Source organism: Meleagris gallopavo, chromosome 6, assembly GCF_905368555.1.
Source record: "Meleagris gallopavo chromosome 6, MGAL_WU_HG_1.1, whole genome shotgun sequence".
Classification (NCBI taxonomy): Eukaryota; Metazoa; Chordata; class Aves; order Galliformes; family Phasianidae; genus Meleagris; species Meleagris gallopavo.
Genome location: NC_139409.1, coordinates 198,422 through 220,729, shown reverse-complemented (window position 1 = coordinate 220,729; position 22,308 = coordinate 198,422). Strand labels below are relative to the sequence as shown.

At 61.6% G+C, this 22,308-nt stretch overlaps 1 protein-coding gene across 4 annotated transcripts in view; it reads left to right on the top strand.

Annotated features, from left to right (window-relative positions):
- The window catches only part of AGAP3 (ArfGAP with GTPase domain, ankyrin repeat and PH domain 3), a 71,531-nt gene extending 49,353 nt beyond the window's left edge, over positions 1–22,178 (top strand). Inside the window, exons 12-18 of one of the 4 annotated variants that reach the window (XM_085226742.1) lie at positions 6,600–6,773; positions 9,564–9,725; positions 17,545–17,699; positions 18,103–18,193; positions 18,468–18,690; positions 20,689–20,944; positions 21,088–22,178. In XM_085226742.1, the coding sequence (XP_085082868.1) occupies positions 6,600–6,773; positions 9,564–9,725; positions 17,545–17,699; positions 18,103–18,193; positions 18,468–18,690; positions 20,689–20,944; positions 21,088–21,309 (1,283 nt within the window). In that variant the 3' untranslated portion in view covers positions 21,310–22,178. The remainder of the gene's footprint in view (positions 1–6,599; positions 6,774–9,563; positions 9,726–17,544; positions 17,700–18,102; positions 18,194–18,467; positions 18,691–20,688; positions 20,945–21,087) is intronic. The other 3 variants (XM_085226744.1, XM_085226743.1, XM_085226745.1) reach the window with 3 other exon arrangements.
- Positions 22,179–22,308: the final 130 nt, after the last annotated feature.

The following is a 22,308-nucleotide window of genomic DNA, read 5'->3' as shown; positions in this document are numbered from 1 at the left end:
CCTGCACACCCACATTGCACCCTGCACACCCACACTGCATCACACCCTGCACACCCACATTGCACCCTGCACACCCACACTGCATCACCCTGCACACCCACACTGCATCACACCCTGCACACCCACACTGCACTGCACCCTGCACACCCACACTGCACCCTGCACACCCACACTGCATCACACCCTGCACACCCACACTGCACTGCACCCTGCACACCCACACTGCACCCTGCACACCCACACTGCACTGCACCCTGCACACCCACACTGCACTGCACCCTGCACACCCACACTGCACCCTGCACACCCACACTGCACCCTGCACACCCACACTGCACTGCACCCTGCACACCCACACTGCACCCTGCACACCCACACTGCACCCTGCACACCCACACTGCACTGCACCCTGCACACCCACACTGCACCCTGCACACCCACACTGCACTGCACCCTGCACACCCACACTGCATCACACCCTGCACACCCACACTGCACTGCACCCTGCACACCCACACTGCACTGCACCCTGCACACCCACACTGCATCACACCCTGCACACCCACACTGCATCACACCCTGCACACCCACACTGCATCACACCCTGCACACCCACACTGCATCACCCTGCACACCCACACTGCATCACACCCTGCACACCCACATTGCACCCTGCACACCCACACTGCATCACACCCTGCACACCCACATTGCACCCTGCACACCCACACTGCATCACCCTGCACACCCACACTGCATCCAACCCTGCACACCCACACTGCACTGCACCCTGCACACCCACACTGCACCCTGCACACCCACACTGCATCACACCCTGCACACCCACACTGCACTGCACCCTGCACACCCACACTGCACCCTGCACACCCACACTGCACTGCACCCTGCACACCCACACTGCACTGCACCCTGCACACCCACACTGCACCCTGCACACCCACACTGCATCACACCCTGCACACCCACACTGCACTGCACCCTGCACACCCACACTGCACTGCACCCTGCACACCCACACTGCACCCTGCACACCCACACTGCACTGCACCCTGCACACCCACACTGCATCACACCCTGCACACCCACACTGCACCCTGCACACCCACACTGCATCACACCCTGCACACCCACACTGCATCACACCCTGCACACCCACACTGCATCACACCCTGCACACCCACACTGCACCCTGCACACCCACACTGCATCACACCCTGCACACCCACACTGCATCACCCTGCACACCCACACTGCACTGCACCCTGCACACCCACACTGCATCACACCCTGCACACCCACACTGCACCCTGCACACCCACACTGCACCCTGCACACCCACACTGCACTGCACCCTGCACACCCACACTGCACTGCACCCTGCACACCCACACTGCATCACACCCTGCACACCCACACTGCACCCTGCACACCCACACTGCATCACACCCTGCACACCCACACTGCACCACACCCTGCACACCCACACTGCATCACACCCTGCACACCCACACTGCACCCTGCACACCCACACTGCATCACACCCTGCACACCCACACTGCATCACCCTGCACACCCACACTGCACTGCACCCTGCACACACACACTGCATCACACCCTGCACACCCACACTGCACCCTGCACACCCACACTGCATCACACCCTGCACACCCACACTGCATCACACCCTGCACACACACACTGCATCACACCCTGCACACACACACTGCATCACACCCTGCACACACACACTGCTTTGTGCCCTGCATGCCTGCACTGCACCGTGCCTCACACAACCTGCTGCTCTCCAAGGGGAGAGCAGAGATTGATTTGCTCCCGCCCAACAGAATGATCATTGACCCTAATTAGAGACAATTGCTGGGACTTGATACTCTTGCTGCTTGCTAGAACACTGAAGGAGCAGAGCAGCGCATGGCAGGGCTGAGCAGGGAAGGCAGCTTTGGGGGGGTGAGGAGGGGAGGACCCGACTGGCTGTGCTGTGCTGGGCAGTGCTGGGGGAGGCAGGTGGGCGCAGGGCAGCACGGCTGAGGCTGCTGTGCGGAGCGTCCGGCTGTGGGCACCTGCAAAAACGAAGAGATGTAATTAGTGGCCACCTGTGAAAACGTGGGTCTGAATTACTTGCCCGTGCTGCCAAGGGAGCTGGAAAATGGGGCAGCTGGTATCTTCCAGAGGGGGCTGAGGGCCTTTCCCTTCTGCACTGCACCTTCTGTTCCCCCCAGAGCGGCTGCAGGGCAGGTCGGGGCCGTGCAGCTCACAGGGGATGGGAGCTCCTCTGCTGCACCCCATGTCGGCCAGAGCTGTTGCTGGGGCTCTGCCCGCAGCCTCGGGGTGCACTGGTGCTGTGTGCTGTGCTCACTCCATGCACTGCAGCATTCCCAGCTCACTGCGCTGCTGGCAGTCAGTGCAGACAGAGCACAGCACAGCACTGCAGCCTTAATGCCGTGGTTGGCAGCCCCCATCCCAGCCGTGCTGATCGCTTTTGGACTTTCAGCCGCACGGTACCTTTTGGTTTTGTATTTTAGGCAGCGTTGCTCATACGTATGTTTTCTTTAGCTCATGATTTCAGGTTTCCACGAGGACTGAGTGTCACCTACGGTCACATTAGCAGAGCAGAAGGCAGGTTGAAAATCAGCATCATTTCTTCATCACCCACTCCCCGCTCCTGCTTTCCAACACTTTGGCTGTGTGTCTCAGAAACGGTTCCTAAACATTTTGCTGCGATGTGGTGGAGAGTGAATGGTGCTGTGACAGTGATACCCACAGGAGGACCCACGCAGTGGGAATGGTGCCGTCCTGAACCCGCTGCACCGAGGCACAGCATGGCACTGCAGAGATGCTGTGCTCCCTCTGAGCTGGGGAGCAGCAGCTCAGGCACAGGTAACCCCGACGTGGTGCTGCTGCTCAGGCAGAGGAGAGCTGAGAGCAGAAACAGGGAGCTTCAAACGCGCACAGACACACACGTGCTCAAAAATACATATCTGAGCCAATTTCACAGAGCTGAAAGCAATTAGAGCCAGATCTTTGGGGAAAAAGAAACAGGAAAAAGTGTGGAGCGTAATTAGGAGCGATGAAAGGAGCATTTTACTGGATAGCAAAAAGTCAAAATCAAAAGAGAGGCTGCACTACTTACAGGTATTAATCTGGGTTAGAGGAGACGTGAACTGCTCTCTCCCTCTGTCCGGATCACAACAGATGCACAGGAGCAGAGCAAGGAGAACCAGGTTGTGCAGCGCTGTCACAGAATGCCTGGGTTGAAAAGGACCTCGAAGATGATCCAGTTCCAACCCCCTGCTGTGGGCAGGATCGCCAACCAGCAGCGCAGGCTGCCCAGAGCCTGTGTCAGTGTGTGTAAATGCAGCCACCTCCCAGCAGCCTGGCCTGGGCTGGCCGCGTGCTGCCCCTGTCCTGCAGGGAGAGGCCTCTCCTCCCTCCGTGGTGCTTTACTTCAGGAACCGATAAACCCCACCTGTGCTTCCTCCTCCCTGCCCAGCCCAGCATCTCCCAGCTCCGCTGGCTGCAGGAGCACACGGCGCCGTTACCACAAGGGGCTGCAGGAAGGTAAAGACAGCAAAAAGTTCTTTTCGAGTTTATTAGGAACTAATGAATCCTAACGCGGCGTTGGTTCATTACTACATGGAAATAATAGAGCGGTTAATAAAGAAAGGAACCACGTGTTCAGTAAACACTTCTGTTTGGTGTCTGGGAAGAGGAGAGATGATGTATCTTAGCACAGAATGATGAATTCTTCATATTCCAGCTGTAATTAGAAGCAAATTAAACAGCAGGTAGGAGATTTAGGCGTGTTGGAATCAGCGAGTGTGAGTTATTTAATTCGGGAATTTTGGAAGCCTTTCTCAGCGGTCTGTGGTGGCTGCAGTTTGGGGCTGGGAGGACTTGGGGGGCTCAGGGGATGTCCTGTGATTGCAGAACGTGCCGTGCTGGGAGAGGTGTGGGGAGCTCTGTTGGTGTGGTTGTAGCAGAAAAAAGGGGCTGAGGTTTTTTCCCAACGCTGTTTGTTGGTACCAAGAGAGGAGCAAAACTGGTAACAGAGAGCACCTTATCAGATGCTTGTATAGCAAGGTCCAGTGGTGGCTGAGGAGGGGTGGCTCGGACCGGAAAGAAGCAGCACAGCTCCCACCACCACCGCAGCCTTGGGCAGCTCTGCTGGGAGGAGAGCCCGATTGCTGGGGCTGCTCCTCCGGGAGCCAGGCAGGCTCAGAGGGCTCCACCGTGGCCACGGACCCCTTCAGGACCGTGAGGGCACGGAGCTGCGCTCTGCTCAGCGCTGTGGGGGCACAAACCGCAGCCCAGGAGCTCCCGGCACGCAGCTCCGCACGGGGACGGCGCTGCGGCTCCCCTCCTCGGGGATCTCCCACCCCGCTGTGCTTGGGGGTGGCGTGGGGGGACCAGAGGGACCCCGAGGGCCCCGTCCTCAGCCCCTGCGGGTCAGTGACCCGGCTTTGCCGTGATGCTCAGGAGTGGGTGTCAGCCACGCTGGTAGGGGCAGAACTGATGTGCCGCAGCCTGGCTTCATCAGCGCTGGCCGGATCAGTGCACTGTCAGAGGGAAGCAGTCCTTTCCACAGTGATGCTGTCAGAGATGACTCCAGTGTTAATGCTCTAAATGTGACCACGTATCCATCTGCTGCGTGGTGTTACGGTGCCGTGGGCTGTGAGCACTGCTGAGGTCACAGCAACGCGTTGATGTGAAATTCTTTACTCTTTGAGTTCTGAACAAACAGGAATGGGAAAAGCTCTGCTGATGGACTGTGGGGGGGCATGGAGAGGTCAGGCCTGGGGGCTGTGCTCAGAGAGGCAGGCAGTGCATTACATGTGTCTTTCTCTTTACCTTCTGCTTTGCCTAATGCACAGGGATCCTGTCACGCAGCTCGGGTGGTGTCACGTCTGGGAGGAGGGGGTCTCTGCTGGACCAACCTCCCTGTCCCCAGGACGAGGGGGATGTGTGCAGGGCTCAGGCAGCTCCACAGGGACGCAGGATTTGGGTGCTCTGTGTGGTCACGCTGCTGGTGGGGCAGTGCCTGCAGGGAGGGCTGCTCCAGCTGTGCGTCGGGCAGACCTGGGCGCTGCACGGCCCTCGGGATGCTGCCCTCTGCTGCGGGACTTCCCCAGGCAGTGTTCTGTGCTGTTTGCCTTCCTCTGCTCCCTGCTGTGCATTGCACACGTGCTGCCCATCACCTTCTCTTCCACCTCACCCCATCCGATCCCGTCCCACTCTGTCCCACTCCATCTCGTCCCATCCCAGGACCCATCCCCTCTCGGTCCCAGGGGTGTCCCTGCTCCGGTGGCAGCGGGCTCCCTCCCACCAGGAGGAGAGAGGAGATGGATGCGGCAGTCAAGAGCGGAGCGCCAGCTAATTACCCTTCCGAGTGTGTCTTGTAAATTAAGGGCTAATTAGAGGCAAAGTCAGTGTCATGGTTTTACACGTGTTTCTGTGGTGCTGAACAAGGCAGGGAGGGGGAGTGCACGGCAGTGGGGCTGAGGGGTTTGAGCGGTGGCACTGCACTGGGGCTGTGGGTCTGCAGTACCCGGCCCCATGGCTGTGCCGGGCCTGGCCCCACAGCTGGTGCTCAGGGCTGCAGAACCTGATCCCACGGCTGCAAGGGGGGAGACACTCAGGCTGCCCCCCATTCTTCTCGTGCCCTGGCCGCCAGGTGCAGCCACTGCTCTCTGTAATGGAAATTTGGGCTTCTGGAACTGAGATCCCAGCACTCCGCAGCCACAAGCAGCACTCAAACATTGGTGACATTTGGGTCACATTTTGCACTTTTCTTTGGGAATGGTGGGGACAGAGCTGTAACTTTCATGCAAAACCCTGGTGCTTTACTGGGGGGGATGCAGCCGTGGGGCACCAGAGAGCAGAACGCAGCTGACCTCACAGCATGGGGCAGCGGGGGAGCTGTGGGGCTGTGTGTGCAGGGCCAGGTGTGGTCGGTGCCCCTCAGCAGTGTCCTCCCCCAGACTCACCGCTGGCAGCACTCAGCAGCAGGAGCAGCTCCGTGTGTTCGCGTGGGGAGTCGGGGCTGTTCCCGTAATCCAGAAACATTTGACCCATTTCAGATCCAAGTGATCTCATCTTCTTTGGCTGCTTCCGTTCCCCAGAACTTTCCTCGTGGCTTCCAAGCTCCCGGGATGCAGCTCAGGGGGTCCCAGCGGGGGCAGAGGCCTTTCCCCCCCGTGTCCCCATGACGTCCTCCATGGGGTTTCCACTCACCCTGTGCTCTGTGCTGGGGCGCCCAGGCGGTGGAACTGCGTGAGGACGGGCGCTGGGGCTGCTGGCGGTGGCTGCTGGCGCAGGCGCTTGTAGTCGTGCTGGGGGCCGGGAGCAGATCGTGGACTGCGGAACCGGGCTGAAGGGGGGCTGCGTGCCGGGACCCCCGGCCGTGCCGTGCCGGGCACCCGGCTGCCCGGTGCCGTGTGGGGACCTGCAGGAGAGGAGGGCCGGAGCAGCCCTGGCGCCGGGCACCTGCGCACGTGGCGTGGGGCTCACGGCTCTGCCCCAGGCGGCCCTCGGCCCGCGCTGACCCGGCGGCTCTCTTGCAGGCGCCCCACATTCCAGCAGCAGCACCTCCCTGCACTCGGAGCGCTCCGTCAGCGGCATCAACCTGGTGGGCTTCAGCTCCAAGCCCGACGGCTTGCACCAGCGCTCCTACTCTGTCTCCAGCGCCGATCAGTGGAGCGAGGCCGTGGCGCTGCCCGGCGCCTGCCCCAACCCCGGTGAGTGGCACTGCGGCCCTGCGGGGCTGCGGGAGGTTCTGTGGGGTGGGCCCGAGCGAGGGTCGGCACGCACCGGGGGCAGCGGAGGCTGCTCTCAGCGCCCACCCCGCTGCGGGCTTTGGGGCAGAGGAACCCGAAGTGGCGATTCCACCCTCTGTGCGCACCGCGGCTCCCCCCGCGCCCGCTCGCTCCACGACGTTTCAGGACAGTTGAGTGAATTAAAATAATTCATACATTTCCCAACGTAGCCACTTTGCCGAATTGGAAAATAAATGCTTTTGTGCTGCATTCATCACTCCTTCGTTCCTGGCTCTGCCGCCGCACTAAAAAAGCAGTTAAATGCACATCAAGAGTGGAGGAGCCATTTCCATGCCTGCTCGCCCCTTGTAGTTCTCATTAGCGCGGCAGCCGCCCCCCCGCGCGGTCCCAGGGGCTTTCGCAGTTTAAAGAGAGCCTCTTTATGATCATTACCGGAGTCCGACTGTGCGGGCGCCATTTGCAGCTGAGGAGGCTCCTCATTTGTAACTGTGAAAAACTATCAATTTCAGCGCGCCTGATGCAGCGGCTCCATCATTGGCCCCATCAGCTCCCTGCTGGAAGCGAATTAATCAGACTGTTACTGCTGATGGGGCAGCGCGGCGACGGCAGCGGAAGGGCGCAGCTCTGAGCAGTAATGTGCCACGGCCCCCCCAGCCCGAGCCCTGGACGCGGGGCGGCCGTGCTGCTGGGGGGTGCTCTGGGCACTGCCCGCCTACGGCACGGCCCCACCGAGCTGCAGGGCTGCTCTGCGCCCAGGGCCGGCGGGGAGGGGGTCTCTGCTCGGAGCCGAAGGTCTGCGAGCGCCCACTCTGGGAGATCGCAGAGCCTGGAATCGCATAGGACACGTGGAAGGGACGCCCCTGGCTGGGTGCCCCCACCTGCTCAGGCTGCCTAGGGCCCGCCTGTGGCCTTGGGCGCCTCTGGGAATGGGGCACCCGCATTTCTGAGCAGCACTGCTGGGGCCTCCCTGCCCGACATCCGACCTACATCTCCCCTCTTAGTTTAAAGCCATTCCCCCTTGTCCCCTCCCACGTGCACCTTGGTGAGCTCCTCAGGAGGGCTGCACAGTGGCACAGACGTTGTCCCAGCGCTGCTGGTGTTCGGCCTTTATGGCCCACGGGCACCCAGCTGGTCTGGGGGAAGCACCCAGGAGCATCCCCACTTGTGCACATAGAGGGGCTCCGTGATGGGATGGGGGTCTGGAGACCCATGGGTGGGTCGGAAGAGCTCAATGCTGAGTAATAGGAAGAACTCTCCCTCTCTCTGGAGGGAGCGTTCCCACTCCTGCCCCCTCCCCGTCCCACCAGGACCCTGCAACCCCCAGCTCCAGTTCTGTACCATCGATTGCAGGGCAGTGCAGCATGGGCTGGGTGATGGCTGCTGTGCAGCGGGGGCCCAGGGTCAGTGCAGGCTGCAGGCACCCCGCAGCCCCGAGGTGCGGCACAGCACGGGGTGCGGGAGCAGGCAGGCAGCAGAGGGGGGAGCACCACGGTCCCTCGGGTGGGAAAACTCAGATCCCTGCAGAACTGGGCTGGGGGGCGGGAGGCACCTCACACCTCCTGCAGGCACCGTCCTGCCAAACAGCAGAGGTAATTTATATCCATAAAGTGGGATCTGATTTTATTAGATTTATCTCTCTCAATTGCCAAGGGTGAGCTATTTCCCCATGGATTAATAGCAGCTGAAACGCCCCACTCGTGTGTGTCAGAGCCAGCAGGAACCAGGCACGGCAGAGCTCTGCCACGTCCCATCCTGGCCGTGCACACACACAGCTCAGGGGGCTCCATGCTGCTGAGCGCCGCTCCGGGCCACCCCGACCGCTGCCCCCGGTGCCACCAGCCCTGGGGCTGCGCTCAGGGCTCGCCGGGATGCCCCGAGAGCTGCAGCACCGTGCTGGGCAGCAGGGCCGGAGCGGTGCTGGGGGCACACAGAGGCAGGAGCACATTTCGGAGAGGGTTAACCGTGCAGCGAGGGCTCCTGCGCCTCGTTGCCTTCCCCGGAGTCTGCATTTTTATGCTGATTGGAAGCCTGCGCTGTGTGTGCTGCTGAAATTGAATGTCAGGCTTTTGATTTTGTTGCTGGTCTCTAATGAAATTTGACATTTAATGGTGAGTGCAGCGGCAGCGTGTGTGTGTGTGATCGGAGCTTGATTAGCGCGCTCTAATTGACAGTAATTAGGCAGCTCCCTGATTGTTTCTAATTCTGCTATTAATTGTAAGGAACAGTATGATTGAGGATAAATTTGGTGCGTTGCTGCTGGGGATGCAGCTTCTTCAGCTCCATATCGGGAGCCTATGGAGACCATTGCGCTCAGGTTCCTGAGCGTGGCAACCCCTCGCCTTGTCTGCGAGGCCGTGCAGGGCGCGGTGCTGCGGAGGTGCCGGGCTGTGGCTGCACGTGGCGGCGTGCTGCACCGTCCCTGACAAACACAGGCATTGCCCCGCACGGTGCCTGTGCGCGTCCCATCCATCCGAGTGCTGGCAGCGACCCTCAGCAGCCCCCCGAAGGGAGTCCCCGTGCCCAGGTGACCCCGCGTAGGGACCCGCGCAGGCCCCCACGTGGAGACCCGTACAGCTCAGGGACCCACGCGGAGACCCTCCGGCCCCCGACCGTCCCAGTGCTGAGCAGCGCGGCTCCTGCTCTGCCTGCGGGTCGGGGCTGTGCAGCTGCAGCCAGGCAGAGCGCTGCTGCCGTCCCCTGAACCCCTGGGCGTCTCCCGCTGTACATCATCTTCTCTCTCTTTGTCCGTAGCCAACGGCACTGCCGATTCCCTCAGCTCCAGCCCCAACATCTCCACCGCCGCCAGCCCCAAGCTGGAGCCGCCCCCGTCGCCGCATGCCAACAGGAAGAAGCACCGCAGGAAAAAGAGCACGGGGACGACGCGGCCCGACGGCCCCAGCACGGCGGCTGAAGGTAGGCAGCCTCTGTGCCGCGGCGCGGGGACACCGGGGCACGGGGTGCTCCTGCCCAACTCATTGGTGCCTCTTCAGGGAGCCGTCGCCCCTGAACCTGCCCGTGGTGTCCCACCTGCGGTGCAGCAGGACTGCCAGCGTGCTGCCGTGTGCACGTTAGTGGTAGTGGTGATTATGGGCCGTATCAGCAGGGCTGGGAGCGCACGCGTGGTTACGTGTTGTGCGTGGCCGTGCAGAAGGTGTGCAGACACTCCCTGCCATAGGAGCTCGTCTCTGCGCGCCCGTAAATCTGCCGCACTTGCACCGCTTGAAGGCCTGCTGCTCTGCCTCAAGGTGGGGGTCTTCGGAGGTGTTCATCTGCTGCAGGGGAGCGCAGTGTGCCGCAGCGGGCAGCGTTCTGCCGGCACTGCGGGTGTCTGTGCCTCTGAAGCAGGGCCTGGGCTGTGCGGGGCTGTGTGAAGGCTGCCCACACCAGCGGGCACGGCTCGGCGCAGCACAGCTCCAGGGCCTGAACCTGTGGTTGGCCTCCGCAAAGGGCTGTGCTCAGGCGCTGGCACTGGGCGTCATCTGAGGTTACCGTGTGCTGCAGCCAGCAGTGAGCAGGAAACAAACTAAGGATGGAGTTCAGGCGGCTGGAGGAGAAGGGGTCTAAGTACAGGCATCGGAGCAGATGCCGCTGTAACACGAGCTGCAGTGGAGTCTGTCCTGCGCCACGGCTGTGCTGCTGTCCTGTCCCACCCCGGGGCAGCTGCTGCCCTCGGCTGTATCTGCTGTGCCTGAGCAGCTCTTTGTCGTTCCTCCCTCGGGAAGCATCCTGGTGTAGGTCTGCAGGGGGATTCGGCAGCTCTGGTTTACTCCGTATGCAGTTGATCTTCATCTGAATGACACCGAGTTTGGGAAGGACTTTCCCTTAATGTTTGATTCCGGTACCCCGAGCGTCATTCGGGTCTGTGATGTGCACTGGGTGCCTCATGGCAAGCAAGTATTGCTGTACGTTCATCATGTTAGACCAGTGCGTGCTTAGCTGTGATGCGTGGTGATTATTGGACACTTCACTGCCCTTCCCCACATCTGCAGCTCTCCCAGCACTGTGACAGGGGGAGGCACATTGTCTACGTGTGACGTGTGGGCTGTCAGATGCAGCAGTTCTATACCTGTACATGGGTGTAAGCAAGCAGTGCTGGGACCCACCAGTCACTGACACTGCAGGAGGGCTTGGAGATACTGCAGTGCTGTAGGGAAGATCCCAAAGTGGCACCGGGGCTGATGGCTTTGTTTGTGATGTGGATGTGAAAGGTTTCAGCTCTGAAGGGTGGGAGGTGCAGGGCTGAAGGGCTGCTGTTATCAGTGCTCACAGAGCAGTGCGGCCCTGGAGTGCAACACAGACGGTCGTGGCACAGGAAGGTGCAGAGGCAAAGATCTGAAGCTGTACAAAACTGAATACAGTTAGTAGAGAGAGTAATTAAAAATGAGCGTGCTTTGACGAGCCAGCAGTGTGGACCAGCAGCTGCTCAGAGCTTCACAATGAACTCTTCCAGGAGATGCATTGGTCCCACGGCTCTCTGCCCTCTGCCCCCAGTGGATGCACAGCTGCTGTCACCCCAGTCTGTGCATCTCAGCCCGTCCCATCCTCTGCCATCTCATAGGAAGCTTTGCAGACGTGTGCCCACCCTCATCTCTCACTGTTGGCGGTGTCCTCGAGAGGTGGAGTGATGGGAGCAGCACGTGGTGGTGCAGTGCCATGCAGTGTATCAGGGCACTGAGTACCTTCTGCTGCCTCCTCCCCTGCTCCCTGCCCACAGTGCCGTGCTGTGCAGTGCTACCCAGCCCTGCTTCGGGCCGATGGAGTTAATGCAGAACCCTGGCAGCTGTTGGAATAACGTCATTTTTTCCTGCAAGTGCAGTGCTTCACATTCATCAACATGGAACGTCATTTGCCAGGGAGGTATCAGCTACCTGCCTCTGTCACGGCGCAGACCCGGCACACAGCTGTGGCTCCTGCCTGCAGCCCCTGGCAGCCGGGCAGAGCACGCTGCTCCTGCAGCCGGGCTGTGTGCAGCTCCAGGGGCTGTGAGCAGCACTCACCCGTGGCTCCAGCTCTGTCCTTTGTGGTTACCCACCCTGGGGATGGCTCTGGGAAGTGCTCCGTATGTCTCTGCTCCATACGAATGGGAGAGCCGAGGCAGTCCTTTTCATGTAAGCGCAGCATGGCTGGGTTGGAAGGGACATCACAGCCCACCCTGCTGGCACGGGGCTGAAGCAGCCGCCCTGCAGCACGGGGCCCATCCCCAGGACCTGCGGCCCTGGAAGTGGCTGGGGCAGGGCTGGGGTCTGTGTGCTGGGCTGCAGGCACGGCCAGCTCGCTGCATGGTCATCTGCATCAGAAGCCAAAGGAGCAGCGAGCAAACCAGAATAATGAATGAGGCTCCGTGTGAGGTCCCATCCCCGTGTCCCGATGTCTGCACTTGGTTCTGGTGGTGAACCTGGGGCTCAGCACTGCCCCATGTAGTGGGCATGGCTGGTGGCTGATGTCATGGACAGTGTCCGTAGGGCTGATTCTCCACTGCTTCTTTATTATCTGCTTTTGCACATTTACCAGCAGTACTTTCACAGCTGGATCACCCGAGCTCTTTGCTTTCACACAGCCAACACAGCGAAAGTGTAAAACTGCTGTGCAGAGTGGGGCTGCAGCGCTCTGCATCTGAGCCAGCGACCCCAGTGCTGCTCCTGCTGGGAGGGGACACCGGGGGGCATGGGGACAGTGCAGAGGATGGTTCCACCAGCGGTGCCGCTGCACAGGTCCTGGCGGAGCCCCACTGTGAGGCCCTGCAGGCGGGTGCAAGCAGCAGGGAAGAGCCAGGAGCTGCAGCCGCCCCAACCTGTGTGCACCAGGCACGCAGCTCAGGTGAGCATCCTGGGAAAGTTGGTGAGGTCTGGGGATAAATTGCCATCGGTTTATCTCATTTAGGAGGTAATCAGAGCCGGGGACGTGCAGAGCAATTGAATCTTAGTTGTTCTGAAGTATCATAAATCAAACGAGCTGTTGCTTTTTTACATGGGCGCATGTTAAAGAGAGCGCCGTGTCAGGCTGCTAGGGAGCATCAGCAAACTCTGGCAGGCGTGCTGTTGGGCTGCCGGGCTGTCACCGAGCAGTGCAGCTGCACGGGCTGCGGGCGCTCCGCGGCTGCTCTGTGCCCGGTGTGGCGCCGCACGGCACCGGGCCGGGTGCTGGCGTTGGGCTGCGGGCACTGCAGGGACGCAGAGTGCGTGGGCGGCAGTGCCCGTCTGCAGCCGAGCCCTGTGCCCCCGCTGCCCTGCCGCGGCTCTGCTCGGTGGCGGCGGCGCGGGGCCGTGAGTCAGAGCAGCACCTTCGTGACGCTCCCTGCACCAGCATCCCCGCGGCTGCCAGAGCTCCGGGGATAATGAACTTCTCATGTGCTTAAAGAGTGATGCAGGGTGCATGGCGAGAAGCTGACAGCCCCTTAATGTGCTGCTCAGCGGCGGCCAAACGACGCGGTTTTGTCTTTGTTTTTTAGTTTTAAAACCCATGGGAAATTGATGGCCAGTAAAGAGTTGTGTTGGGGCGCGGTGCGTGATTAATGCCAACTGTCAGCGGCTGTCGGGGCCGACGGCAGAGAGCTGCAAGCGCGAGGCTGAGCTGCAAGCGCGGGGCTGAGCTTTGAGCACGGGGCTAAACTGCAAGCACAGGGCTGAGCTGTGAGCACGGGGCTGAGCTGTGAGCACGGGGCTGAGCTTTGAGCACGGGGCTGAGCTGTGAGCACGGGGCTGAGCTGTGAGCACGGGGCTGAGCCACGCACACTGCACTGCCGGGATCTCAGTGCGACGCCCAGCCCCCGCCTGCCCCACGCAGCACAGCGTGTGCATGGCATCGCCCTGTCGGTGCCCCTGAGCCCCGCATGCTGCCTGCATGCCCTGCACCATGCACACAGATTGACAGCCCCAGTCCGAGGGGACCTCAGTGCCCCTCCCTGCATCTCTCAGGAGCGTCGCCCAGTCCTGGCTGCGCCTGCTCAGCTGCCTTCGTTGTCCTTCCCCACTATGCACGCTTACACATGTGCACACGCATTTTGTGCCCCGGGATGGATGCTCTTAACCCAGCTGAGTTTGCACATCTCTGTGGATGTTGCTGCCCAGCCCCACTGCCCACAGCCCCACACAGCCCTTGGGCAGGGCAGGGCAGGGCAGAAGGTGCCGGCTCAGCGTGGGGCCATGGAGGACTCTCTGGCTCAGGGCCGGGAGCGCTGCAGGGTCTCCATAGCAATGTTCTGCAGCTCTCCTGGCGGCTCGTCACTGTGGAGGGGGCCCGTCCCCGTTGCACTAATACAGGTTAGGAATATTGGGTTTAATGATCTGCAAAATGAGGAGGCAGCGAGCTGACATTTACGAATGGTGCTGCATCCTTCTCTTCCCAGACGCCTGCTAATTTGTTGATATCCCAAACACCTCATAATGATGTGGTACAGTGGCAGCTTGCAAACAAGCATCCCGGGGCTGGGGGCCCGGCTGCCCGCTCCCGGGCACCGCGGGAGCTCAGCAGCAGAGCTGTGGGTTGGGGACCCCCTGGGGGGCACAGCCCAGGGCAGCTGTCCTGCAGCGGGGAGTGCCACCTCCTGGGTGCACATGGGGGTCCTGCAGGGCTCTGCTGTGCTCTGCTGTTCTGCCATTGCGGCGGTGGTCTGAGCCCTCCCCAGCAGGACGGGTCGGTGCGCTCCACCGGGAGCTAAAGCCACCCGAAGGTACCGGTTCTGCTCAGATCCCCCTGCTGAGAGCCGAGCAAATAGGCCTTGGCGTGAGCTCTGGGATGCCATTGCTCCCCTTTTTTCTCCCTGTGCTGCTTCTACCTCAGGTCCCTGCTGCAAGGTGGCAATGCCATTTCCACACTCTGCTGGACAGCTTCACTCTGGGCAGCTCTGCTCTGTGGCTCTGTGGACAGCTGTTTCCTCCCAGGGCTGTGTGTACGGTGGGGCTGGGGATGATAAGTCCCTAAGGGCCGATTGCTCGCAGGAGCCCTCAGCAGTGGGGATGCTCAGTGTGGGGATGTGGCCACTTCCCGTGTCCGAGTGCCGTGTGCCCTGCCCCGTCCTGGCACTGTGCGGTGCCCTCGTTAATTTTGCTCTCATTTGGAGCGCTCATTGCCGGGCAGCGTTGGAGCAGGGTCGGGGGGTTAACGCCCATTAGCAGAGCTGCATCGTGCCGAGCTCTGCTCAGCAGCTCTTCACGGAGCTCAGTCTTTAAAACATCATCAAAAAATCATCAAGAGGGAGAGAGGCGAGCTCCTTCATTTCCACTGCCCACTAATTCTAATGGAGCCGCGTAATGGACTCCCACCAGCACCCTGTGGGCCGGGAGAGGGGAGATGATGGGAGATGGGTGCTGCAGCAGCCCTGGGACAGCCCTCCGCGTCACCCACAGCCATCACTGCCATCCCCCCGCCATCCCACACCTCCTTGCTGCCATCCCACCGCCATCCTGCAGCCCCCCCAAGCCCCTCAGGAGCTCCGTCCCCGCAGCGCTGCCCCGAGTTGCTGCAGGGCGTAGTGCTGCTTTGCCTTGCAGAAAGGAGCCCAGTATGGAAGCAGAGCAGCCGCCCTTTGTTCGCTCTTGGCGGGCTGTGGGAGCAGCGGCCCTTTGTTCAGCGCTGGGCTGGAATCCATGCGGCACAAAGGAGGACAGAACTGAGGTCCGGCAGCGCACGGGGGGCTGCGGTGCTGGGGCAGGGCTGCGGGGCTGCAGAATGTCCCCGGGGTGAGAACGTCCCCAGAGCCACAGGGGTGTCACCTGTCTGTCCGGGAGAACACTGGCTTGGGATTCTGAGCTCAGAGCAGCCCCAGCAGCAGGCGGGCACTGCAGGGCAGGGACGTGCTGGTGCAGGGGGTTTGGTCTGCAGTGGTGTTCAGTGCAGAGGTACTGAGCGGTGAGAGGAAGGAACGGGGCTGTTTTTGAGCTGGTGTTGGCCATCCCTGGGCGTGCACAATGAATCTCTCAGGGTGAGAGGCAAACTGACTACAGGGTTTTGTGCTGTGCACTCTGAGAGCTGGAGGTCGGGCCGGAGCAATGCAAAGCGTCATTTCACCTTAGTAAAGGGCAGCACTGAGGGGACGAGCCCAGCACTGTGACTGCTGGCACCCGCTGTCTCCTCCCGTGCCCCACACCTCCCATCTCTGCAGGAGAGGGGCGACGCTGGCAGCTTCCCTAGAGGCGTTCCCCAGCTGAGTGCAGGGTGCAGAGCATGGAGCAGCATCCCCACCCATGGCAAGGGCAGGCAGCTGGCACTGCACCTGGGACCCTCGTCCTGGGGCTGCTCCATCCTCCCAGCGTCTGTTGATGGGGGACCGGCCCTGCATTCCTGACCCCGTCCGTGCTTCCAGCCCCGACAGGTGCTGCTGGGCTCTGTGCAGGCTGCGACACAGAGCTGGGCGTCTCTGGGTGCTTTACTCTCAGGAGAGGCGCGGGACCCTGAGCTTGTGTGAGGAGCATGGCACTGCACCATGGCACAGGGATGACGTTTACCTTCACGTTGTTTGGAGTGAGAGCTGAGCTGTGCAGAGGGAGGCACAGAGCTGTGAGTGGTGGTCCTCCAAAGAAAGCATGAGCCTGCAAGGGGACACAGCTGTCCCTCCCCACGGAGCCTTCCCTCGGCAGCAGACTGGTGGGGCATGTGTGTGGGCACAGCCGTGTCCAGCCCACAAAGCTCTCCAGCAGCTCACTGTCCCCGCAGTGGGTCTGTGGGTTCTGGCCAGCAGCTCCCAACCTCCTGCTGCCCTCCCTGCCTCCCCCAGCTGTGGGGCAGGACCTGCTCACCCCCAGGCACAGCCCCAAACCGGGCTCTTGGCCCCGCGCTGCCTCCGGAGCCATGCGGTTGACTCTGCTTTTAATAGAGAGCTGGGAAGGCACATTATGGAGATGAGGGTGTTATTTGCATAACGCTAATTAGGTAATTACAAATCATTTTGCTATGAGCTGAAGCGTGTGCTGTGACATAACGTTTATTAGTCATTCCATTCAGGCCCCGCTTAGTTAAGTCATTTACTGCACTAACTACCGGAGTTGGCAATAAAAGGTGGGTGCAGGCGCTGGGCGCACGGCGGGGTGGTGTGAGCCCTGCCTGGGTTGGGATGGCAGTGCAGAGAGCCCAGCAGTGGCCACGTTTTGGGTCCATGTTTGGTTGTTTTGGGGCCTTTTCCTTATGTGCAGGGCACTGAGATATTCAGCCAGGTGCTCGCCGTCCCCCTGCTGCAGCTCGATTCAGGGATGCCCTGCACCACCCCTGAGCCCATGCTGCACCCAGAGGGATGGCTGTATCCGACCTCCAGGCACGTGTGCAGCTCTAAAGACGTGAGGTCAGGAATTGGATTCTCGTGTGTTTCACAGCAAGAGAAGGGCTTTGATAATGGGGTGCGACTTCTGGGTCTGCTGCAGGGTGTGGACACTGCGCTGTGTAGGGCAGCCCATGGGGATGTTGGGCTGGTAGGGGCTGGAGGTCCTCAGAGGAGCTGCTACCATTGGCAGCAGCTTTCTCCAGGGACTGGGAGATGTGAGGCACGGAGAGCAGGGTCCAATAGCTCACAGACCCACAGCATTCGCAGCCCAGGGCAATAGAGAACATGGCTGCAGCTGCTGGTGCGTGGCAGAGGCTGTGTGCCCAGATGGAGCTGTGTAACAGCAGCACTGGGCTAGCTTGGATCCCTGGGACCTCCCTGTATGTCTTCCCCATGCCTCCCCTGGGGACAACGCTGTCCCTGCCATGCCGGCACCCCACAAGGCACAGCCCTGACGGTGCCACCGCCTTTGTTTTGCAGAGCCAGACGAACCCTTTGAGTTCATCATCGTGTCCCTGACGGGCCAGACGTGGCTCTTTGAGGCCTCAACGTCAGAGGAGCGGGAGCTCTGGGTGCAGGCCATCGAGAGCCAGATCCTGGCCAGCCTGCAGGGCTGTGAGAGCAGCAAGAATAAGGTAAGGGCAGCTGCATGCTGCCTCATCCCTCCTCTTTGGCACCTCTTTGCTGCATCCACACCGCCCTGGGCTGAATGCATCCTCATCCCTCTGCTCCCAATCAGGTTGTGTCCCATCCTTGTGGCACTCCTTCCCTGCGTTCCCATCACCTCTCTGGGTTCCCTCCCCAGCTCGGCTGTGCCCCACAGAACCCCCTCACCTTGCTCTCGGGGAGCCATGTTCCTCCTGGCCCCCAGCCCTGCCCCTCAGCTCCCTCCAGATCTGTCTGGTGTTCAGGTACCCCGCACTGTTCACCCTCGCAGCACGGCACTGGGGCTCCCGATGGCTCCGGGGCGGTGACTCTGGGGGTGGTGGCCCAGAGGACGCTGTGGGACCACCTGAGATTGCTGTGGTGTTGTTGCAGGCACGGCTGGGCAGCCAGGGAGATGCGCAGGCCATGCAGGCAGTGCGCACTGCGCGGGGTAACAGCTTCTGCGTGGACTGCGATGCGCCCAGTAAGGAACACTGTGCCGGGGGACCGGAGGGGTGGGCAGGGGCAGCACACCACCACCTCCTTGAAAACAGGGGGATTTGTGCTGTGGGGCTGCTCTGTCTCCTCCTTGGGGACCCCTAACGACAGGGGTGGGAAGGGCCTTGCGGGATTGACCCCTATGCCCTGCTGCTCCCTGGGGTCCTTGCCTCTGCGCCACTGGGATGCCTGGGGTGACGGGAGGGGAACAGGCTGATGTGCCCGTGCTGGCTGTGCCCCTCTGATGTCACCTCCTGCAGATCCTGACTGGGCGAGCCTGAACCTGGGTGCCCTGATGTGCATCGAGTGCTCTGGGATCCACCGCAACCTGGGCACGCACCTCTCCCGCGTGCGCTCACTGGACCTGGACGACTGGCCTGGAGAGCTGCTCACCCTCATGGCCGCCATCGGCAACGCGTTGGCCAACGCCGTCTGGGAGGGTGCTGTGGAGGGGTACCCCAAGCCCACCCCCGAGAGCAGCCGGTAAGGGGATGGGCTCTGCGGGGACAGCGCTCACAGCCGCACCGCGACGTCCGGTGGGGAGGTTGGGAGCAATCAGCAGAGGATGGGCAGAGAGCCGCAGCTGTGCCAGGGTCTGCCTGCCCTTGGGATGTCACAGCATCACAGAACCATAGAATCATGGGGTGATTTGGGTTGGAAGGGACCTTTAAGATCATCTAGTCCCAACCCCCTGCTATAGGCAGGGACACCTCCTGCTAGACCAGGTTGCTTGAAGCCCCATCCATCCTGGCCTTGACTGCTTCCAGGGAGGGGCATCCACAACCTCACTGGGCAACCTGTGCCAGTGTCTCACTACCCTCACAGTACTGAATTTCTCCTAATATCTAGTCTAAATCTACCCTCTTCCAGTTAAGGACATTTCCCCTGGTCCTGTCACTACCTGCCCTTATAAAAAGTCCTTCCCCAGCTTTCCTTTCTTCCTCTGATCATCTTCATGACCTGCTCTGGACCTCCAACAGCTCCATGTCCTTCTTGTGTTGGGGGCTCCAGAACTGGACACAGTACTCACAGAACACCATACTCACTGGATGCAGTAATCACAATCATGCAATGGTTGGAGTTGGAAGGGACCTCTAAAGGCCGCGTAGCCCAACTCCCCGCAGTGCACAGGGACACCCACAGCTCCATCAGGTACACAGAGCCCTGTCCTCTGACCTGGAGCGTTTCCAGGAGCAGGGCAGCCACCACATCTCTGGGCAAACCATGCCAACGCCTCCTTGTAAACAACTTCTTCCTTATTTCCAGTCTACATCTCCCCTCCTTTTGTTTGAAACCATTTCCCCTTGTCCTGTCACTCAGCTCTGAAAGGGGAGATAACAGCAGGACAAGGGGAAATGGTTGGAAGTTGAGGGAGGGCAGATTTCAGTTGGATGTGAGGGGGAAGTTGTTTGCTGTGAGAGTGGGGAGGTGCTGGAACAGCTGCCCAGAGAGGCTGTGGATCCCCGTCCATCCCTGGAGGTGTTCAAGGCCAGGTTGGATGGGGCCCTGGGCAGCCTGGGCTGCTGTGAAATGGGGAGGTTGGTGGCCCTGCGTTGGTGGGGGGTTGGAGCTTCGTGATCCTTGGGGTCCCTTCCAACCCAAGGCATTCTGTGATGCTGTGATTCTGTCACAGCGGACCCTGCTAAAAGGTCTGTCCCGTTCTTGCAGTGCCCGTTTAGGAAACAAAGGGCCGTTCCTTCCCAGCAGGGCTGTCCCACTCGCCAGGACCCAGCAGGGCTTCTGGCCGCACGCTGGCTGCTGGAGCCCAGCTGGCTGCGAGGCAGAAGGGGTTAACAGACACTTGGCAGCGCCTGCGGGTCTCAGGGGTGCGTCCCTTTCAGGCCCTTGTCTGTCCCTATCGGAGCGCCTCTGCTGTCACTCATCCCAACAAGAGCCCATTCTGCCGCTTATCAGCGGATAAGAGCGGGTCAGGGGGCGGCTGCAGTGAGCATGCTCAGCGCGGGGCATTGATGGCCGCCCGCCAGATGCAGATGGACAGAATGGCAGCAGATAGCGGCGGCACGGCGCGCATCGATCCGGCGGCCCCGCAGCCCCAGGCGGGACGGACGCTGCCACAGCCTTTGTTGGCTGCGGGCGAGACGGCAACAGCGATAACGCTGCCGATAACGCTGCGGCACCGAGCCCTGCTGCTGCCGGCGGGGTGCGGCGCGGCGCCGGCCGTCCCTGGGCTGCACGGTGCGGGCGCGGCAGCGCGGGGCAGCGCGTGGAGGGGCCCGAAGGCTCGCCGTGCGGGACGAGGGCTGCAGCTCTGGGTGTGAGCGCACGCCCCGGCGCTCGGAGGTGCGCAGGCCGTAGGTCGGTACAGCTGTGTGCCCGGCGTGTGTCGGGAGCGGCGCGATGAGCGCAGAGCCCCGGTGACGGCCGCGCAGGTACCTGACGTGCGGGATGCTCAAACGGCAGTGCTGGTGCACCCGCCCCGCGGCACAGCCCAGCCGGCGTGTGACGCTGTTCCACCCGCAGGGAGGAGAAGGAGCGCTGGATCCGCGCTAAGTATGAGCAGAAGCTGTTCCTGGCCCCGCTGCCGCAGTCGGACATCCCTCTGGGGCAGCAGCTGCTGCGGGCGGTGGTGGAGGACGACCTGCGCCTGGTGGTGACACTGCTGGCACACGGCACCAAGGAGGAGGTCAACGAGACCTACGGGGACGGCGATGGGCGCACGGCGCTGCACCTGTCCTGCGCCATGGCCAACGTCGTCTTCACGCAGCTGCTCATCTGGGTAAGGCTGTGGTTCAGCATCTGCTCCCCTGGGTTCCCCCAGCCTGGCAGCAGTGCCCCGGGCGCTGCTCATCTCCCCCCCGGTGCCACGGAGCCAGCCGTGCGCCGTGGGTGCCACTGACGGCCGCTTTCTCTCCTGCACAGTACGGGGTGGATGTGAAGAGTCGGGATGCCCGGGGTCTGACCCCGCTGGCCTACGCACGGCGTGCGGGCAGCCAGGAGTGCATCGACATCCTGCTGCAGCACGGCTGTCCCAGCGATGGTGCCACGCTGACCCCCAGCCTGCCCCGCCGTAACACCAACGCCAACAACAACACCTGCGCTGCCGTGCCGCCTGAGCTCAGCACCAGCCCCAGCGCAGTGTAGCTCCCGCGGCGGGGCTGAGGGCTGTTCCCTGTGTGCTCCCCTCTACGGACCCCTGCTCCAGCTGTGCCGTGCCCAGGTCCTGGGACCTCTGCGGCTGGAAGGGGCCCGGCGCTGCCTGTGTGCAGAGGATACTCTGGATGGGGACTCGGCACCCCCATTTCATGACCGGTACAGGGGAAGGAGAGACAGTTCCTGTGTGCCCCCGCCACACTCACATGTAGGTAGTGCAGGGCTGGAGGTGGTCCGAGGTGCTGCCCATCCCTGTGCAGAGGTATGGGGAGGACCAGTGCTGCCCCTGTCCCTCTGTCCTCCGTTTGGCCGTGAGGTGCCCCAGAGCAGTGGGGCAGCGGGGGGCAATGGGAGATGAACGCTTCTTCACCGCAGCCTCTGGGCCTCTCTGCCAGTATGGGGGTCCCCTCGTTGGTACTGCCCCCCCCCACATTGATGCCAAGGGAATGTCCTTCCCTGCAGCCCCTGGACGGACCCCTCAGTCCCACTGCTTACCAGGGGGGCAGAGGACGCTCTGGGGCCCATCTGTGTCTGTCTGTCTGTGTAGAGTCACTGTCCCATCAGGTTGAAGCCCCATAGCCATGCACAGTGCCTCCACCCGCGGGTCCCACTGCGCCCTGTGGCTGAGCAGGAGGGAGGAGCGGGGCGCCTGCTCTGCTTGGGGCCATCCTGCAGCTGAGCACCGGGACCCCGAGGCTTCGAGCACTGACGTGGAACGTCTCCATCACTTGTGTATAAAGTGTACATTGGAAATATTTATATGGACACTCTGTATATAGTGTTTCTTTGCCATGAATTGCCCTGTGTGTGTTACCTGCAGCCAAGGAGATGAAGGCCAATAAAGCACCCACTTCCTGCCAGCGTGGCTCCGCGTGCTGCCCTGGGGCTCGGCGCCCGGTCTGAGGGCTCTGCCGTGCTCTTGGCGCAGAGGCAGACCTTCAGCCCTTCCTCCTTCACCGGCGCTGCTGACGGCTTGCCGGCCCCCCGGGG